Genomic DNA, 18,197 nt, shown 5'->3' with positions numbered 1-18,197 from the left:
ATTTATGATTAGTGATGAAATTCAATCGCACACCTCTGTGATAATAGAGCATTGTAAAGCTGTTCAACGTTTTTAAAATGTTATGCCCTGCGTTCGATGGTGTGCTGGACCTTTGAGTGAGACATGATGGTGTAACTCCCTCTGTAGGCTGTGTGGGCTGGTTGGGGTCATGCTTCTGAAAATCCCAAACTCCCAGAGCTGCTGCAGAAAAATGGAATAAGCTTTTTAGGTAAGGTTCAATATATTGGTTGCTCACCTCTCTTTGCTATCCTGTTAATGCTAGCTGGCTTTTATATGTTGGCGCAGCACTGGCTTTTACTTTTCTTATGTGCGACAGAACTACTGTCTAAAGATCATATTTCATGGATGTGTTCTTTGAAGGAAAAGGGAGTTTTTGTGTTTTACATGGTTTTTCTAAATATCAGGTCCTTCCAGCAAGGCCATGTGGGCATTAGGAGACAAGGTGGCTTCTTCCATAGTGGCCCAGAGTGCAGACATTCCCATTCTGCCTTGGAGTGGAACAGGTAGTGTGTGCCATGCTTTGTCATTCTGCGTATACACCAAACCAATATGTTTTTATTACATCCCGTTATGGAATGACTAGAAACAATGGCTGTCATTTGCATGTGAAAAAATATGCAAAAGCAATGGTCTTCTTTAATGATGCGCTGGCGTTGCCTTGTCAGCTTTGTGGAAAACGTATCAATAACAGTTCAAGAATGGCAAAGATCTCGCTCTGCTCTGACCCCTGCAGGACTGAGAGTGCAGTGGGCAGAAGAAGACCAGCGGCTAGGCCATGTGATCAGCGTGTCCTCGGAGCTCTACTCGCAGGGCTGTGTCCGGGATGTAGATGAAGGACTAGCGGTAACTCTCCCTGCTGCATTCCCATAGAAATCCCACTGTCTTTTGGAATAATGTACAGTATCACAGGATAGGATGACAGAGATTGAGTAACCCTGCAGAGGTCAAAAACGTTCTTGAGAGATATACAATCATGGAAGTTTACTCTTCTAAAATGTTATTCCAGCCTTTCATCGGGCAGTTGAAAAGGATTAATTTATTTCTGCACAGTGTAGTGAATTTCACTGCTGTATAAGAAGGCTCCAAGTCCAGTTAAGTACTGGACTTAACTTGGTCAATTTTGGAAAAATAATTGGAGAAGAGCATCTTTCTTCTGAAATTATTGTTTGTCCTTTATAGAGTGCAGCAAAAATAGGTTATCCTGTGGTCATCAAAGCTTCGGAAGGAGGAGGAGGAAAGGGCATCAGGAAGGTGGACAGTGCAGAGGACTTTCCCAGCTTTTTCAGGCAGGTAAGTGAGACCACATCTTCCTTAGGGGTTCGAAAAACCTCGGTATCAGAAAGTATTTTGCAATTTAGAGGTAATCATTATTCTTTCATGTAGGTTTTCCTAATTATACTCATTGGGGAGTCCTCCGTGTCTGTATTAACCTGTTTGGCAGGTGGTCATCATCGTAAAAGTGTGGGTATAGACTTAGGTCCTAAACAAAAATGTGCAGTATCTGGATGGATGTACTGTAGATGGGGTGTCTGTCCATAAAGAGCTGAATTAAGCACCGATCTTCTCTGGTTTTTTTTTATTGTGTCTGCAGGTGCAAGCAGAGGTTCCTGGCTCTCCCACTTTTGTGATGCAGTTAGCAGAGCACGCTCGGCACCTGGAGGTTCAGATCCTGGCGGATCAGTACGGCAACGCCATTTCCCTTTTTGGGCGTGACTGCTCAATCCAGAGGAGGCATCAGAAGATTATTGAGGAGGCCCCAGCGACCATAGCAGCTCCGTCAGTCTTTGAGTACATGGAACAGGTAGGGGACTGTGTGGGTCAGTCTGCACACTTGGATTTGTTCCTGACAAAGCTGATCATTTACTTGCATCTAATCTGCTGTGCAGCTTAGGTTTTTCTCCCTTTTCTGGGAAGGGTAATTAAAGCAGCATTTTAAATCGGCATCTCTTGCTACGACAGGTGTTAAGCCATTTTCTTAAGGGAATATTGTAAGCCATAGTTGACTGCTCCTGTTTCAGTAGGGCTGACGGTGTACCCTTGTCTGGCAGTGTGCTGTGCGGTTGGCTAAGATGGTGGGCTATGTGAGTGCTGGGACAGTGGAGTACCTCTACTCTGAAGATGGCAGCTTCCATTTTCTGGAGCTCAACCCTCGTCTGCAAGTGGAACATCCCTGCACTGAAATGATAGCAGATGTCAACTTGCCTGCAGCTCAGCTCCAGGTGAAATTCAGTATTAGGAATACTGCAAGACCTGTTTTCTTTATCAGAAGGAAAAATCACTCCCTGTCTGTCATTAGTGAAATACTAAATGTTTTCTAATGTAACACTGATAAAAATCCACCATGGTGTAGCTAAGTACACCTTCAACCCTGTGGTTATAAACAAATTACAGATTGTGCTGGCTGATACACTTACTGTATATGTCTCGTCGTTAGAAATTGCAAAGTGTAAAAACGATATGAAGAGTTTTGGGGAAAGGGATTTGGGAAATTTCCACTGAATAGAACATAGGTGTAAATCTGTAATTGTAATTGCAATTTGTAACGGAGGATGCTGTAAATATGCTTTTCATTACCTACTGCAGATTGCAATGGGAATCCCCCTCCACAGGCTCAAGGATATTAGAGTTCTGTACGGGGAAACACCCTGGGGAGACTCGCCCATCAATTTTCAGGCTCCTTCCAGTCCTCCCAGCCCCCGGGGTCATGTCATTGCTGCCCGAATCACCAGCGAAAACCCTGATGAGGTATGGGACTGAACGGGGGAGGACTTTAAAGCACAGTAAAAGGCTCTCTTAACCCTTAAAATAAAATAAGTAGACTTTTTTACATGTACAGCTTTGTAGTAAATGTTCAATGTAGTAGACATTTTTAGTCTAAGTGTTTTGGGGATTTTTTTTTAGTAGCAGTGCTTCAAATTAAGTGGATTTAATATTTCATTGCAACCTGATATGATGGTCAGCTTCTCACAGATGCTACATTAACTAAATATTCAGTGGAAATGTTTCCTTTTAAAGGATTCTATAATGGTCTCTGAATCCTAATTACTAAGGCCCCATGTAAGCAGTATTCCATTATTTCCCAGTGTAGAGTGTGCTAATGTTTGCATAGCCTCCTGTGTTTGAAAGTTGGTGTACTGTCCAGTTAAGAATTGGCTTCCACTTGTGAAGAACAGCGGGGCTGTTGACATTACTGTCTTTCCCCAGTCCTTTAGATAAAGACATTTTTTCTCTGTATTTTCTAATTTAGTACTTTTCAACACTGTTAAAAGTATACAGTAAATAACCATTATCTTTTAGGTTTTTTTTTTAATTTCTTTGAATTTTAAAATGAGTTAATTCAATACCAAGCTCATAAAAAACTCCAAACTTTGTTCTAGCAAGGCAGTTAATGCTGTATCTGAAGTCCCAGGCTGGAGGTGCACTTGAGGAGCTGCAAGTAAAGCTCATGTAACTTCTAATCTGCTGTCTTGATTTTTTGGGTTTTGATTCACAAGGGTTTCAAGCCAAGCTCGGGGACGGTCCAGGAGCTGAATTTTCGCAGCAATAAGAATGTTTGGGGATATTTCAGTGTGGGGGCAGCAGGAGGTCTGCATGAATTTGCCGATTCTCAGTTTGGCCACTGCTTCTCCTGGGGAGAGAACCGAGAGGAAGCCATTTCGTAAGTGTTGCTGTTAGCTTTTATTAACTTTTGTCACTCACCTCTTATCGACTTCCTGTATCGCAGATATCACGGTATTCTGTCATTGGTTTGAATAACAGACACATTTCGAGACAATATTAAAAGTTTGCCAACTGTTGGACATCATGAACAAGCTGTTTTCTCGTCATCTAATCTCTAAAATGTCTGTGTCAATTATGAGGCTGGAATTTGTAGTTACTCAGCTTGAAAGAAAAGGGTGTAGGATTTCTTCCATTGGTCTGTAATAAATTTTGTTCCAGGAATATGGTAGTGGCTATGAAGGAGCTGTCCATCCGTGGGGATTTCAGAACCACAGTGGAATATCTGATCAAGCTCCTGGAGACTGAGAGCTTCAGGAACAATGACATTGACACAGGGTGGCTTGATCATCTCATTGCAGAGAAGGTGCAGGTGAGACCTTGTGTAAATCTGTGATGTCTCTGGACCTTAGTTGGGGGTCAGCAAACTCATGCAGTCACGTATTAAAGGGCTCTATGATAATTACTGCTAAAGAATGAATTAATCCCCTGCTCGTTAGAATTGAGGTTAAATTTCAGTTAAGGTTAGGTACTGTTGTGGTAATTAGTCAGGCTTCGTTTCTTGCCTCTGATAAGTTTTTTACAAAATATGAAGTAAAGGTTATGAAGGATGGTAGATGTGGAAACCTGAACAAAAGTATTTGTACTCTGCAGAATTGTATTGACAATAGGTAAATATATACAGTTAGTACAGAGTCATTCCTGAACATTGTTTTTATTTGTGTGATAACCACTGTTATGTGCTTTTGATGTTTCAGGCGGAGAGGCCAGACACTGTGCTGGGTGTTGTGTGTGGGTCACTGCATGTGGCAGATGCTGGTTTCAGGAAGAGTATGTCTGAGTTCCTGCACTCACTTGAGAGGTGAGCAAGACCTTAATCTCATCAGTCTCAGCTGTGTCGCCGTAATACAGTTTCTTAAATTATTTGGCAAGGCAACAACGGCAAGATTTGTTTCTGGAAAGCGGAGGAATAGTCACAACCTGTCAGATGTCATCAGCAGACTTGATACCACTGTTGATGTCCCCACAGGGGCCAGGTCTTGCCTGCAGACAGCCTGCTTAACGCAGTAGGTGTGGATTTGATCTATGAAGGAGTGAAGTATTGTCTCAAGGTATGAACCATTTAAGCAGTCTTCATTTTATTCTGTTGAAATCAGTGTCTTCCAGGAGTATACTCTCTCCATAGTTTGTACTATGCATGTGAAACCTTTTCTCTAACCCCACATGATCCGTAAACCTAGGGACAATCCTGAAAGCAATGTAAATGAAAGACTATAGAGAAACTAATTTGAAAAACCATAGCAAAACACAGGGCACACATCACTTTACCATATTCCTTATTTCTAGAATAGCTTGAGAAAATTGCTGCTTTACAGTTTGTCTGCAGAGGTTAACTGAAAAACAGATGAGCAAGTCATTTTGCTGTTGAGTTGCAGAAACTTTTCCTTAGGCTGTGTCTAACCATGTCTCTTGCAGGTGGCACGCCAGTCCCCAACTACATATGTGATCATCATGAATGGCTCCCATATTGAGGTTGATGTTCACAGACTGAGTGATGGAGGGCTCCTGCTTTCCTATAATGGCAGCAGCTACACCACATACATGAAAGAAGAGATTGAAAAGTGAGTCTGTCTGCAGCAGCTGTTTTCCTAGCTGACATTGTCTGTATTGGGTATAGGTCTTGCTAATAAATAGTAGTATGAAACTCTCGTGAAAATGAACATAATTTGAGCAGTCTGTCATGTTAAAATTAGATCATGTATTCTAATAAAATATTTATTTTGAAGGTACCGAATCACAATTGGCAATAAAACCTGTGTGTTTGAAAAGGAGAAGGATCCCACAATTCTAAGATCACCTTCTACTGGTAAACTGCTACAGTACTTGGTTGAGGATGGGGGCCATATCTCTGCTGGCAGCTGCTATGCAGAAATTGAGGTATACAATGCTGCTTTTCATTAGTTTTCACAACTTGCGATTTTTAAATGTGTTGGGGCTTGTGTAAATTCCCTGATCCTCTGCCTTTTGACGGCTACACCTGGATGTAATGTTACTTGCTTTCTAGGAACCATGTATACTACACAATAAATTATATCTCTGCTTTTTTCCTGAGCTTGATTGTGAATTCTAGGCTCTATATCTCAAACCTAGGCTTGGTTCATCAACCGAGGTCTTATCACAGCTCATACAAGCGAGAATGAATTTAGCTTACTTTGGTGTATAGACTGACATGTGGCCTGGGTGTGTCTAGGTGATGAAGATGGTGATGACTCTCAACGTGCAGGAGTCGGGCTGTGTCCGCTATGTGAAGAGGCCAGGGGCCGTGCTGGAGTCCGGCTGTGTAGTCGCTCGCCTGGAGCTGGATAATCCCACCAGCCTCCACCCGGTAGGTTCATCAGGCCTTAATGGTGGACAGTACATTGGCTGAGCTACATATTGGGCATTCAGCTGACAGCTACGTCCATGACATAAGAAATGGAGCCAATTCTTCGGATATAAATTATAAGCAGAATGCCTCCTTCATCCTCACTAGCCTTCAGTTAAATGACCACATCATGTATGGTGAAGATTGTTTATCTGCTTTAAGTGAAATGCTAATGCAGTCTTATAATTGTGCTTCTGTCTGTGGGTAGTTATTTTGTGCCCCACACTCAGGCAGATGGACTAAGCTGTTTCTTTGCCTTCTCTTGCGGCTGCAGGTTGAGCTAAATACAGCATCCCTGCTGCCACAGCAGCCCCTGCCCATCACTGGAGAGAAGCTCCACCAGATCTTTCACAGTGTGCTGGAGAACCTGGTGAAGGTCATGGATGGGTACTGCCTCCCAGAGCCTTATTTCAGTACCAAGGTATAAAGATTGCCTTCATATTTCAAATTTTGCATTTTAAGAAGAGGCAGTAAAGTTGATGTGTAGGTGTAAAAAGCACATTCAGCCCTAGGTGGGTAATTCAAATCCCTGTCCTTCTCTACAAACCTTATTGCACTGTCCAGCCTCCTTCCCAAAGAAGTGCCGGCTAAAACATTCATAAAAAACACTGAATGTCACATGAGATTGTATTGTACTTGCTATTAAACATGAACGGATCTTGCATTCTGGGTTATGGCAGAGCAAGAAGTGAAAAGGACTCTCCCTCTTTGTTAGGTCAAGGAGTGGGTTGGGAAGCTAATGAAGACCCTGCGAGATCCCTCACTGCCTCTTCTGGAGCTGCAGGAGATCATGACCAGTGTCGCTGGCCGGATTCCTGTCTCCGTGGATAAAGCCATCCGTAAAGTCATGGCCCAGTATGCCAGCAATATCACCTCAGTTCTCTGCCAGTTCCCCAGCCAGCGGGTTAGTGTTCGGCTAATATGAACTGTAGCATGTGCTCTCAGACGCAAGTTCTCAGCTCATTCAAAAAAGTCTCAATAAAATTGATAATAGGGTCTTAATAGGGTCTAGATAGTCCAGCCTGGGGGTTAAAGAAAATATCCTCAATTTATGTCCAATAGTTGAGAAATTTGTTGGGATTAAGACCTATTTAAATGCGATAACATGACAGTGCTGTAAAGGACCAGTGCTCCCTTTCAGATAGCCAATGTCCTGGACAGCCATGCAGCCACACTACAGAGAAAGGCTGATCGAGAGGTCTTCTTCATGAATACACAGAGTATTGTGCAGCTAGTGCAGAGGTGAGTGTTTTTATCTGTAGATATTCCCCGTTGATGGTGAAAAGCAGCACTTTTATCAGCGTACGTCATTGTTTGTCTGTTTTTCCCCAGATATCGTAGTGGCATTCGGGGTTACATGAAATCTGTAGTGTTGGACCTGCTACGGAGGTACCTGCAGGTGGAGATGCAGTTTCAGCAAGGTAAGCATTCTTAACCCTGCAGAAATAGGGAAACTATGATCACTTCACTCAGTATTTCAAGTTAAAATCTATATATAATAATGGAAAAGGGGTAGATTAAAAGCTGTATTGTAGATGTCTTTGATTCAGGAAATTGAACTTGCACGTTGTTCTCACACATGCTTCTGTTCTCAGATCACTACGACAAATGTGTGATCAATCTGAGGGAGCATTACAAGCCTGACATGACTCCTGTGCTTGAGTGCATCTTCTCTCATGCTCAAGTCTCCAAGAAGAACATCCTTGTAACTATGCTGATTGTAAGTTTTCAAGCTTCTGTATTTACTTGCAGTTCTGTAGTTCAAAAATAAACATTTGCCTACAGTTTTATTCCCTTATGTGCGAATTCCTTTGAGTGTAAAAGACATTAGCCTTTTAAAGCTGTTCAGTGGAGAATGTGATAATGCCTATGGAATAATCAATACTTTTTCTCTTACATGAAATGAACAGTTGCAACAACATGCTGCTTGTCAGACTTTTGATTTGACTTTGGAAATTTTGATTTTGTAGTACTGAATATATGTTCCAAAACTGGCTGGTAGACCCCTCCTGCACCTTTCATTTCTCTCTACACCAGGATCAGCTGTGTGGAAGGGACCCCACTCTAGCCGATGAGCTGATGGTCATTCTGAATGAGCTCACGCAGCTCAGCAAAACTGAGAACTCCAAGGTCGCCCTGCGAGCCAGACAGGTGAGGCACTGGGCACTGCTTAGACATCAACTTCCTGGTGCAGAAGCTCCAGTCTGTGCTTTTTCTGAAGAGTTCGTTTGCAGTTTTTTTTCCTACCTAACTTTATATTGAATGTTGGCAAGGGCAGAACTTTTGTTAGGTGGATCTGAACTGGCAGGACGCAGCAGTGTGGAATAGTGGGGTTTCTGGACTCATAACTGGAAGTTTGTGGGTTCTGGGCCCAGGTAGAGTACTGCTGTCTTCCAGTGTAAGTCACTGAGGTTGCTCCTGTTAAGTACACAGCTCTATAAGTGGTTACAAATGCAAGAATAAGTCCAGAAATTCTGATGACTGGATAAACTTAATAAATTACATTGTGTGATATGTGGTGATCAAATCTGAAGAACTGACTTCATTTAAATTAAAGGCGCAAATCTGACTTCATAGTAGTAGGATGGGCAAAAACAAAGTAACAGTCTATCACAAAACTGTAATGAATTGGTCATTTTTAATTCTCAGGCTTTGATAGCATCCCACCTGCCATCCTATGAGCTGAGACACAACCAAGTGGAATCCATATTTCTGTCAGCCATCAATATGTATGGACACCAGTTCTGCCCAGAAAACCTCAAGGCAAGTTGAGTGGCTGAATTTTGATATTTTTTTTATCTATTAACACAATACTTCTCCTACCCCCCAATCCTTAGCCTTCTTACATTTTGCATCCTAAATACAATTTCAGGCACCCCATAGTAAAAATCAGGATAGACAGACTTTAAATATTGAGGTTCTGTTCCACCTCGTGAACCTGTTTATCAGACTCTGTGGGGCTGTGCTGCTCTGTTCCACATTCCCTGTAGAAGTCAAACTTTTTTTTTTGTTGTGTGATTCACACCAGGTGATAGCCAGATACATTTTACTGTATCTAATTATAAAGCCTTTCCACCTTTCTCTCCAAGCAGAAACTTATCCTGTCTGAAACCTCCATTTTTGATGTTCTGCCCAACTTCTTTTACCATTCAAACCGGGTGGTGTGCATGGCAGCCTTGGAGGTAAGTCTGCTGACAGTCTGTTAGATGCCTTTTCCATTTTATCTTGCAGGTGAAAGGATGTGAGGAAACATCAAAGGGGCATGAGAGCAGTCTTATCAGTTATTGCAGGCACTTTGATTACATATTGGTGGCCAGTGTTTTAAGTACTTCTCTTTTGGTCTTGCCAATTCATGTTTGTTTTCTTGCAATTGAGATGTTTTGTCATTTCGTTTTTAGGTTTATGTGCGGAGGGCTTACATTGCGTACGAGCTGAACAGCCTTCAGCATCACCAGCTGCAGGACGGGACCTGTGCAGTTGACTTCCAGTTCATGCTGCCTTCATCTCATCCCAACAGGTAGGTTTTTGAGGTTGAAGTTGGGGATGTCATCTTTTCCTTGTGTTGTTGGAAAGAATGAGGTTAAGTACTAAAGAGCATTAGATAACAAAATGTTTTCATTCTTTAAAAGAGAGTTTAGAAATGTCATTCTTTACACTTTCTCAATCAATTATGCCTTATTGAAGCATTTATAAATCAAAATACGGCTTTTGCTAAACACGGTTAATGACTGGGGGATTTGCTTTTGGAAGTCTTGTCCAAGTCCTTAAAGAATTAACAAATGGAATTTACAGTCTCATTTCTTTAAATAGTTTTAAGTCAGAAATTTGACAGTAACTTCTTACCTGTTTGTCAGTCTTGCAATCACTGTGCATTTTAAAGTTATTTAAAAAATGATCAACCTTTGTCTGTCTTGTGTGTTCATTATGTAAGAAGCCTCTACTCTGCCATGGTGCCAGTTTTAATGTTTAAACATACTTGTAGCCTGAACACATTGAACATAACCCCTGTACTAGTGGACTAGGTACTATGTACAGTAAAACCAATTAAACTTTAACTTAATGCCAATACTGCAGTGCATTGCAGTAAAAATCCAAATCCCCTGCTAATGTATACATATTGATCTTATTACAGAGGAAGCAGCCCTACTCTGAACAGGTAGAGTAAAGCTTCTTATGCTTGTGGCACTTGTAATTGCACTTTTCCGATTATCCTAGCTTATTTGTATACAGCATGCCTATATATGTACTGTTCCATGACGCTTTTTTCTTATTTTTTTCCATTGGTAACTGGGTTATACGTAAAGTCTTCGTTCATTTTTATTGGGAAGACCTTTTCAAGACATCGCCTCCTTCTGACAACCTGCTGTGCATTTTTATTTTCTCTTTCTGTGTACTGAGGTACGAAAGCCTGAGGAAATTGGCTTCACTAAGCGTATAGGCTCCCTCAGGTGGGGATGAAAAAAGTACCTTCCATTTTTTTCCACCATTTTCTTTGTGGGAACGCTCCTGGATGTGTATAAAGGTGCACACGCCCACACACAAAGTCACGGACCTCTCTGTCCAGGTGTTTTAAAGACTCAGCTTCCACTCCTTCCCAATGGCTGCTGTTCCCCATTAGGGTGTCTTCTCTTCCGGCAGGATGTCTCTCCCTGTGAGCGCTGGCCAGTTCGAGATGAACCGGCAGGGTAGTGACCTCTTCATGGAAGGGGGTCTTTCTCCACCATGCCAGAGAATGGGGGCAATGGTTGCCTTCCAGTGCTTTGAAGACTTTGAGAGGTAAGAGACCATCAGCAAGGATAAATTCTGCAAAGCACGTGGTTTTTGGGAGGTTGTAACTGTTAGAATAGAATATGTGAGCCATGCTGGGTGACCCAGGCTCTCGGTTATACAGTTCTCATACATTAAGACACATCAAATCTGTTGGAGAGGCCTTTAGAAAACTTTTTTTGCTGCTGTAGTTTTCAGTGAAAAGTACATGTATGTACTGGCAATTCAGTTAAATTAAAGGCACAAAAAACCCTAGCCTTTTAGTGCTGCAGTGTTTTCTGATTTTGATTTATCACCACATCCACTTCTGAGGGGGGTGTGGTGGCTCTGTGGCTCAGGATCTGTGCCTGTGGCTGGAAGGTTGCTGGTTTGAATCCTGCGGCCGGCAGAGGAATCCTACTCCATTGGGCCCCTGAGCAAGGCCCTTAACCCCAGCTGCTCCAGGGGCGCCGTACAAATGGCTGACCCTGTTCTCTGACCCCCAGCTTCTCTCTCCCTGTCTGTGTGTCTCATGGAGAGCAAGCTGGGGTCTGCGAAAAAGACAAATAAAGTGATCTTGTTTTTATCTTCCCCAAATACCCCCTGAATCTAGAGCTGCTGTTAATCTGTAGTCCGCAGGCTACACCCTTGCAAGACCTGAACTGTGCATCCTTGTATTTAGTGTCTGGCTCATTTTTGTATTGATTGGTGGAGGTTTTTCTTTTTAGGAACTTTGACGAGGTGATCTCATGCTTCGCTGACCCGGTGCTGGAGAGCCCTCTGTTTACAGAGGCACGGTCTACCCTCTATGACGAAGAGAACGGCAAGGTGAGGGTCTGGGTGCCATGCAGGTGAAGTGTGTCCCCCTTCATAGTCTAGAATTCTGCAACGATTGATCCTCTGCTTCTTTTCACCAGCAGAGTATGAGGGAAAACCCAATCCATATCATCAACGTTTCTATCAGGTCCGCAGATACAGAGGACCATGATGCCTTGGTTGCAGCCTTCAGCTCTTATGCCCAGTCCAAGGTAAGACTGTTGGCATTTACTGTAGCCCCTATTCTAGCAGGATAGTACTTTTTTCTGAGATCTGCATGGTGATTCTCACTTAATTGTGGAAGTAGTCTGATAATAAATGCAAGTTTTATGAACATATATAACCCCAAAATATATACATCTATGTATGTTGTACTCTGCATAGATATTTTCAAATTTATTATTTTTTTTCCCCCACATAAAATGCCTGTTATTAAAAAAAATGGGATGGAAGTGGCAGATTGTGATGTTATTGTTATTACAATTATTATTATTGTGATTATATTTTTCACTAAAAAAGTATATGACTTGGCAGTAAATGTAAAGCACACCTTAATTTGAAACTTTTTTTCTTTCAGAAAACCATCTTCTTTGAATATGGAATAAGAAGAATCACATTTTTAGTTGCACAGAAGGTGAGTGAAGCCAATCTCTTATTTCATTTGAAATTAATTAACCCCCTAAAGGAGTTAAGAGTTTACAAAACTACAAACCGTTCGCATAAAATCTTGAAATCTACAGGATAAATGCCTGTTTAAAATAAAAGTTTGCTAAATTTTTACATTTTACTTTTGTCTTCCCCTTAACAGGAGACTTTCTCTAAAACTGGAGCAATATTAAATACCGTATGTTCAAATCTAGTAAGCATTTCACTTGTTTTGTGTATTACAGAGAGAATTCCCCAAGTTCTTCACCTTCAGGGCAAGAGATCAGGTAAAAAGATAACTACGGTGCAAATTTCCCAAGTGATTGTGATTATATAGTGAATAATGTGCATTAGGAGGTATTTCAGCCTTGTTGCTTGCAATGCATGAATGTGGTTTACAGCCAGCAGTGTTAGTCTGTCACACTGCTGCAGTAATCTTGTCACTGTCATAGTGGGATTATTGGTAAGCCTGTTGTGGTGTGCCTGCAGTCTCTCTTTGCCGTTTGCAGTTCCAAGAAGACCGTATTTACCGCAACCTGGAGCCTGCCCTGGCATTCCAGCTGGAGCTGAACCGCATGAGGAATTTTGACCTGACTGCCATTCCTTGTGCCAACCACAAGATGCACCTCTACCTGGGGGCTGCCCGTGTGGAACAGGGGGCAGAGGTCACAGACTACCGCTTCTTTGTGCGGGCTATTATAAGGCATTCTGATCTCATCACCAAGGTAAACTCTCTGGGTTCCACTTTTCAAATCAGCCTTTTTGTGTCTCAGGAATGTAGCTCACGTCTTGCTAACGTTCGCTAATTCTCCTCTGCCTGGAATGGAAACTTTAAGAACTTTTAAACCGTCCTTACCAAATGTTTTACAAGGAACAAGCAGGAGGGAAAAATGAAAACTATGCTGGGCGTGAAATGAAACTGATCACTCTATACATGTATGCTTAAAATATATGGGTTTTGTAAACCGATTAAATTGATCTTTCGTGATTGTGCTAAATTTGTATACCTGTTGCATAAAACATTGAACCACCTCATAGTGGCGGAGTTGGTCAATGTGTTGTGTAGACTACCCTGCCTGGCTGTCAGTGTGTGAAGCAGACAGGCAGACTGGTATGCCAGTGGTTGATTGACACACAGAAGATCAGTTGAATGGCAGATTTAGAGAATATGCAGGATTGCAATGCAGCAGCTACACTGTTGACCATTCCCTGACCAAAGAGAAAAGTACTGTATCTCTTACTGTGCCCTGCTTTCCTCTCTCAGGAGGCATCTTTTGAGTACCTGCAGAATGAGGGGGAGCGCCTGCTGCTGGAGGCCATGGACGAGCTGGAGGTGGCCTTCAGCAACACCACAGTGCGCACCGACTGCAACCACATCTTCCTGAACTTTGTCCCCACCGTCATCATGGACCCCTCGAAGGTCAGGCTGCCCAGCTGTCTGCGTGCCGAGGCTTTTGGGTTTAGGGCTTAGCCTCTACCCTTTTTTTAATTTGAACCATTCAGGATATAGTTCAATTTTTTGGGGGGAATGTATAAAAGAATTTTCAGCCCTCACAGTGCTTCAGACACGTGTCTCTGGAAGTCAGTTCCTGACTCCCCCAATCCCCCGTGTAAAGAAATGTGTGCTTAGTTGGATATGAAATGGCCCTAAACAAAATCTCCAGCTGTGTTCCTAGATCAAGTCCCCTGCGTTGACTTGGTCAAAGCCATCCAGAATCATAAGTCCCCAGGTAGTTTCTTCCAGGCCAAAAAGATGCAAAGCTCTTACTCGGAAGCAAAACAAGGTGATGAGTGCTTAAACTTGTTTTTGGAATTGCTACCTGATGCCACATTGTATAGGGTCTAGTATAAAGTAAATTGAGAAGGTACAGCTGAAAGGTACCTGAATCTTCGAGGAAATGAAACTTCGTTATGTTTGTAACATGTTTCCAGCTTTGCCTGGCAGCACTGACTCACCCCGTGCTGTAACCTGCAGATTGAAGAGTCTGTCCGCAGCATGGTGATGCGCTATGGCAGCCGGTTGTGGAAGCTGCGCGTGCTGCAAGCGGAGGTGAAGATCAACATCAGATTGACGCCCACTGGCAAGGCCATCCCCATCCGGCTCTTCCTCACCAACGAGTCGGGCTACTACCTGGACATCAGCCTGTATAAGGAAGTCACGGACCCTCACAGCAGCCAGGTACTGTGCTCATCAGCCACAGCCCAGTGGAGCATGGTTATCAACACGTGATCATAACGTTTTGAAAAATAGTGGCTCTGAAAACGTTTTGTAAGGTACATGAGAGATTCGCCTGGATATTTTTAAAAAGGATGCACTATGTGTCTGATAGCTGCACTGTAGTGAGACAGTTGGTTTTAACCTACTGAAACCCTATGTGTTGTTGCAATAGTCATCTTGCTCAATCTGAGAGGAACTGCAGGTTCAGACATCTGGCGTCTGCGATTGCCTGAGGAGCCAGTGGTACTGAGATACCATCTGTGGGATTCTCACTGGACATCTCTAAAACAGTCTTCCCTCCCCCAAAGCATACCAGTGTGGAATTACTGTGTTGAAGATGATAAAAGTTTGTTTTTTAGATATATGAAGATAAGGACTACATATGTATGCTATCATATATATGCTATCATGATGAATCATGTCTAATATGTGGTGCTCAAATCTGAAGAAATTTGGCATTTGGTTCAACACCACAGATGACCAACATTCAGAATGCACAATTTTCAATATCTTCAAGTTTCTATATCTTGTTGTCCAATAACTCTCATCCATCTGTGTTTCCTGTACAGATCATGTTCCAGTCCTATGGGGATAAGCAGGGTCCTCTTCATGGCATGCTTATCAACACTCCATATGTCACTAAGGATCTACTGCAGTCCAAGCGGTTCCAAGCGCAGTCTTTGGGAACCACCTATGTCTACGACTTTCCAGAAATGTTCCGACAGGTACGGTAGTACACCTCTGTTTGTCGGCTAGATCACAATGAGCGCAAATGGAAACAGAGCACCTTCTCTCCATGATTGTAGTCATTCTGCACTGCAATGAGAAGCCAAATCCAAAATCACACCTGTGAAACCTGTAAGACTCATCAGACATTTTGGAACCTCAGTCATAGGATCCTGTAGCTGTGCTAGCATTAAAACTGATTGTGATCTAACATTTAGATCAATGGGAAATGTATTAATTGTTTTTTATATGGAGACATTTAGCTACAAATGAGAGGTGACTGGGTGTTCAATGTATTAACCTAGCCAATGTGGCTGGGCAGCTTATTTCAGACTGCCACAAGCCTTTTCTCCTATAAAAGTGCTTCCTGATGTTCATCTTAAATGCCTTTTCTGTTTTCTGTGGTTCATGTTTCTCAATTGGGTGATTTTGTCAATGCCTTTGAAACTATTGAATACTTGAGTCCCCCCTCATGGGGAAATTAACGTCTGTTTTGGGTTTCAGTAAAGGGGCAGTGAATTGAGGATATCTTTTGAGCAGGTTCATCAATTTCAAAAACATTTTTCCAGGCTCTATTTAAGCTCTGGGGCTCAGAGAAGGATTATCCAAAAGATGTGCTGATGTGTACAGAGCTTGTGCTGGACCCTCAGGGGCAGCTGGTACAGATGAACAGGCTTCCTGGAGGAAATGAGGTACGTGGGTAATTAATAATTCACTAACTGCTATGAACTGTCTGCAGAGTGATGTCCAAACAATGTTGTTTTATACCATCATCTCAAGGACCACATTTCAGTGAAAATGCTTTTTGGAAGTCAGAGCAATGGCGTAATGAAGACAACAGTCAAGAACGGGTGTTAGGTGGCAATTTTCTCCTCTGCTGTTGCCAACAGGTGGGGATGGTGGCTTTCCGAATGAAGATGAAGACCCCGGAGTACCCTGAGGGGCGTGACATCATCGTGATCTGCAATGACATCACCTACATGATTGGGTCATTCGGCCCACAGGAAGATCTGCTCTTCTTGCGTGCCTCTGAGCTTGCCCGGGCTGAGGGCATCCCGCGCATCTACATTTCTGCCAACAGCGGGGCGCGCATTGGGCTGGCTGAGGAGATCAGGCACATGTTTCAGGTGGCCTGGATTGACCCCGCTGACCCCTACAAGGTGCAGAATCTCAACAGGGGCAGAGGCTAGGGGTTTATTATAGAACTTGAAGTTATATGCAACTAGGAAAGCTGTCAAAATATTATTCTCTCCTTTTATACAAATGTTTTCAGCAGTTGAAACTGTTAAGATCTCATCTTTGGCACTGGTTTAAAGTACTTTTTTTTTCTCATACAGATTGGTGCTTACATCAAGCTTAAATGGTCATGAACGGATGTTTACTCAAATTTTTCAAATTTGGGGCAAAATCTGTATTGTTAAACTGAAAATTAAAAGCTACTCATTAGAAAGCAAAGATTCAAATATAGAAAGGACTATGAGTTGATTCTCAACCCTAAAACCTGACTTGAGTTTACCTTGTTTTTTATATTGATTTCTCTGCAAAGCTCTCTCATTGACGCCGGGGTTTGTTTTGTAGGGTTTTAAATACCTTTACTTGACTCCCCAAGACTACACCAGAATCAGCTCCACCAACTCAGTGCACTGTGAACATGTGGAAGAAGGTGGAGAATCGAGGTGAGCACAGACCCATTTTCTGTTGATAACATTTTATGTGCTACCACACAGAATACATGCTGGAATTTATAGTCAAGGTCAGTGCAGGCCAGTGTAATCCAAACTAAATTATAATATGAAAAAAATAGATTTTAACCATTTTGGACTGATGGCTAGCCTTAATGTGCTGTAGCATTTATGGTACCCAGTTATTAATACACAGCTATTTGGATGCTTCTGTATGTTGTGTCAGTGTCCTGCTGTGTATTTGACCCCTGAAAATGATTTCTGTCAACCAAGAGCTGGAAAGATGTCTCATTTAACGCAAACTATTGTAACTGGGGCTCAAATTCATTATTAATGATCTTTTTGTTCGTATTGTATTCACTTAGAACTAGTAGAATAAAATGTTAAGGTGGTGTGTATCTCGCTGTATGAAAGAGTGGTTCAGAGCCTAAGGGAAGACAAGCCACAAGCAGGGGTGAGAAACAATAAAGGAAAGAGTACAAGAAAAAGGAGTGAATTGTCAGGGAAGGAAAGAGCAGGGACAGTGGCTCAGGGACAGGACACGGAGAGCCAGGCAGACAAAAGGGAAAGGCTGGCCCGTGAGAGCCAAGGAGCTGTGAAGCCTGCGAAGAGGTGAGGTCAGCTGCAGCTCCTTCCGTTCCTGCTGCCTCGCCCCCCCCGGGCTCAGTCACGCTGTCCCCGTCCTCTCCACTCAGGTACATTATAACCGACATCATCGGGAAGGAGGACGGCCTGGGGGTGGAGAACCTCCGGGGCTCGGGGACCATTGCGGGGGAGTCTTCCTTAGCCTATAATGAGATCGTCACCATCAGCATGGTGAGAGGCGGGGCCGCTTCAGCTGGGATCGCACACACTGCATGCAAAGAAGAAAGCCAATTGTGTGAAGCGCACTGCATATCGCTGCAACTGTATTTTTAAGCCAAGATGGTATCCCTCCGTTATGGCATAGTTTTTGATCGATAAGTAATTGCTTAAGATTTATTCATTATAGAATTCAGATCTGTCAAATCCAAGATGCACTTTAGCTGGGAAAAGCCTTAATGCAAGCCCATGTCTGCCTGTTTTTGTAGGTGACATGCCGTGCCATTGGGATTGGGGCCTACCTGGTCAGGTTGGGCCAGCGGGTCATCCAAGTGGAGAACTCCCACATCATCCTCACAGGAGCCAGCGCCCTTAACAAGGTTTAATGTTATTGAGTGTC

At 42.8% G+C, this 18,197-nt stretch overlaps 1 protein-coding gene across 10 annotated transcripts in view; it reads left to right on the top strand.

The window, feature by feature from the left end:
- The window catches only part of acacb (acetyl-CoA carboxylase beta), a 36,794-nt gene that overhangs the window by 10,972 nt on the left and 7,625 nt on the right, over positions 1-18,197 (top strand). For 4 of the 10 annotated variants that reach the window (XM_015366256.2, XM_015366257.2, XM_015366263.2 and 1 more), the window contains 39 exons: positions 148-229; positions 426-524; positions 755-864; positions 1,201-1,311; positions 1,613-1,822; positions 2,070-2,240; positions 2,605-2,766; positions 3,516-3,679; positions 3,961-4,111; positions 4,497-4,600; positions 4,769-4,850; positions 5,215-5,360; positions 5,526-5,676; positions 5,990-6,124; positions 6,438-6,584; positions 6,879-7,067; positions 7,305-7,405; positions 7,496-7,584; positions 7,759-7,883; positions 8,201-8,314; positions 8,813-8,926; positions 9,256-9,345; positions 9,562-9,680; positions 10,296-10,319; positions 10,802-10,939; positions 11,638-11,737; positions 11,827-11,937; positions 12,303-12,359; positions 12,616-12,657; positions 12,880-13,095; positions 13,635-13,790; positions 14,346-14,549; positions 15,158-15,313; positions 15,884-16,006; positions 16,205-16,474; positions 16,893-16,990; positions 17,411-17,608; positions 17,692-17,812; positions 18,067-18,177. In XM_015366256.2, the coding sequence (XP_015221742.2) occupies positions 148-229; positions 426-524; positions 755-864; positions 1,201-1,311; positions 1,613-1,822; positions 2,070-2,240; positions 2,605-2,766; positions 3,516-3,679; positions 3,961-4,111; positions 4,497-4,600; positions 4,769-4,850; positions 5,215-5,360; positions 5,526-5,676; positions 5,990-6,124; positions 6,438-6,584; positions 6,879-7,067; positions 7,305-7,405; positions 7,496-7,584; positions 7,759-7,883; positions 8,201-8,314; positions 8,813-8,926; positions 9,256-9,345; positions 9,562-9,680; positions 10,296-10,319; positions 10,802-10,939; positions 11,638-11,737; positions 11,827-11,937; positions 12,303-12,359; positions 12,616-12,657; positions 12,880-13,095; positions 13,635-13,790; positions 14,346-14,549; positions 15,158-15,313; positions 15,884-16,006; positions 16,205-16,474; positions 16,893-16,990; positions 17,411-17,608; positions 17,692-17,812; positions 18,067-18,177 (5,091 nt within the window). The remainder of the gene's footprint in view (positions 1-147; positions 230-425; positions 525-754; positions 865-1,200; positions 1,312-1,612; positions 1,823-2,069; positions 2,241-2,604; positions 2,767-3,515; positions 3,680-3,960; positions 4,112-4,496; positions 4,601-4,768; positions 4,851-5,214; positions 5,361-5,525; positions 5,677-5,989; positions 6,125-6,437; positions 6,585-6,878; positions 7,068-7,304; positions 7,406-7,495; positions 7,585-7,758; positions 7,884-8,200; positions 8,315-8,812; positions 8,927-9,255; positions 9,346-9,561; positions 9,681-10,295; positions 10,320-10,801; positions 10,940-11,637; positions 11,738-11,826; positions 11,938-12,302; positions 12,360-12,615; positions 12,658-12,879; positions 13,096-13,634; positions 13,791-14,345; positions 14,550-15,157; positions 15,314-15,883; positions 16,007-16,204; positions 16,475-16,892; positions 16,991-17,410; positions 17,609-17,691; positions 17,813-18,066; positions 18,178-18,197) is intronic. The other 6 variants (XM_015366258.2, XM_015366260.2, XM_015366259.2 and 3 more) reach the window with 6 other exon arrangements.

Source organism: Lepisosteus oculatus, chromosome 22 (assembly GCF_040954835.1).
Source record: "Lepisosteus oculatus isolate fLepOcu1 chromosome 22, fLepOcu1.hap2, whole genome shotgun sequence".
Classification (NCBI taxonomy): Eukaryota; Metazoa; Chordata; class Actinopteri; order Semionotiformes; family Lepisosteidae; genus Lepisosteus; species Lepisosteus oculatus.
The sequence above is the reverse complement of the archived record's forward strand: the minus strand, read 5'-3'. Positions and strand labels throughout refer to the sequence as shown.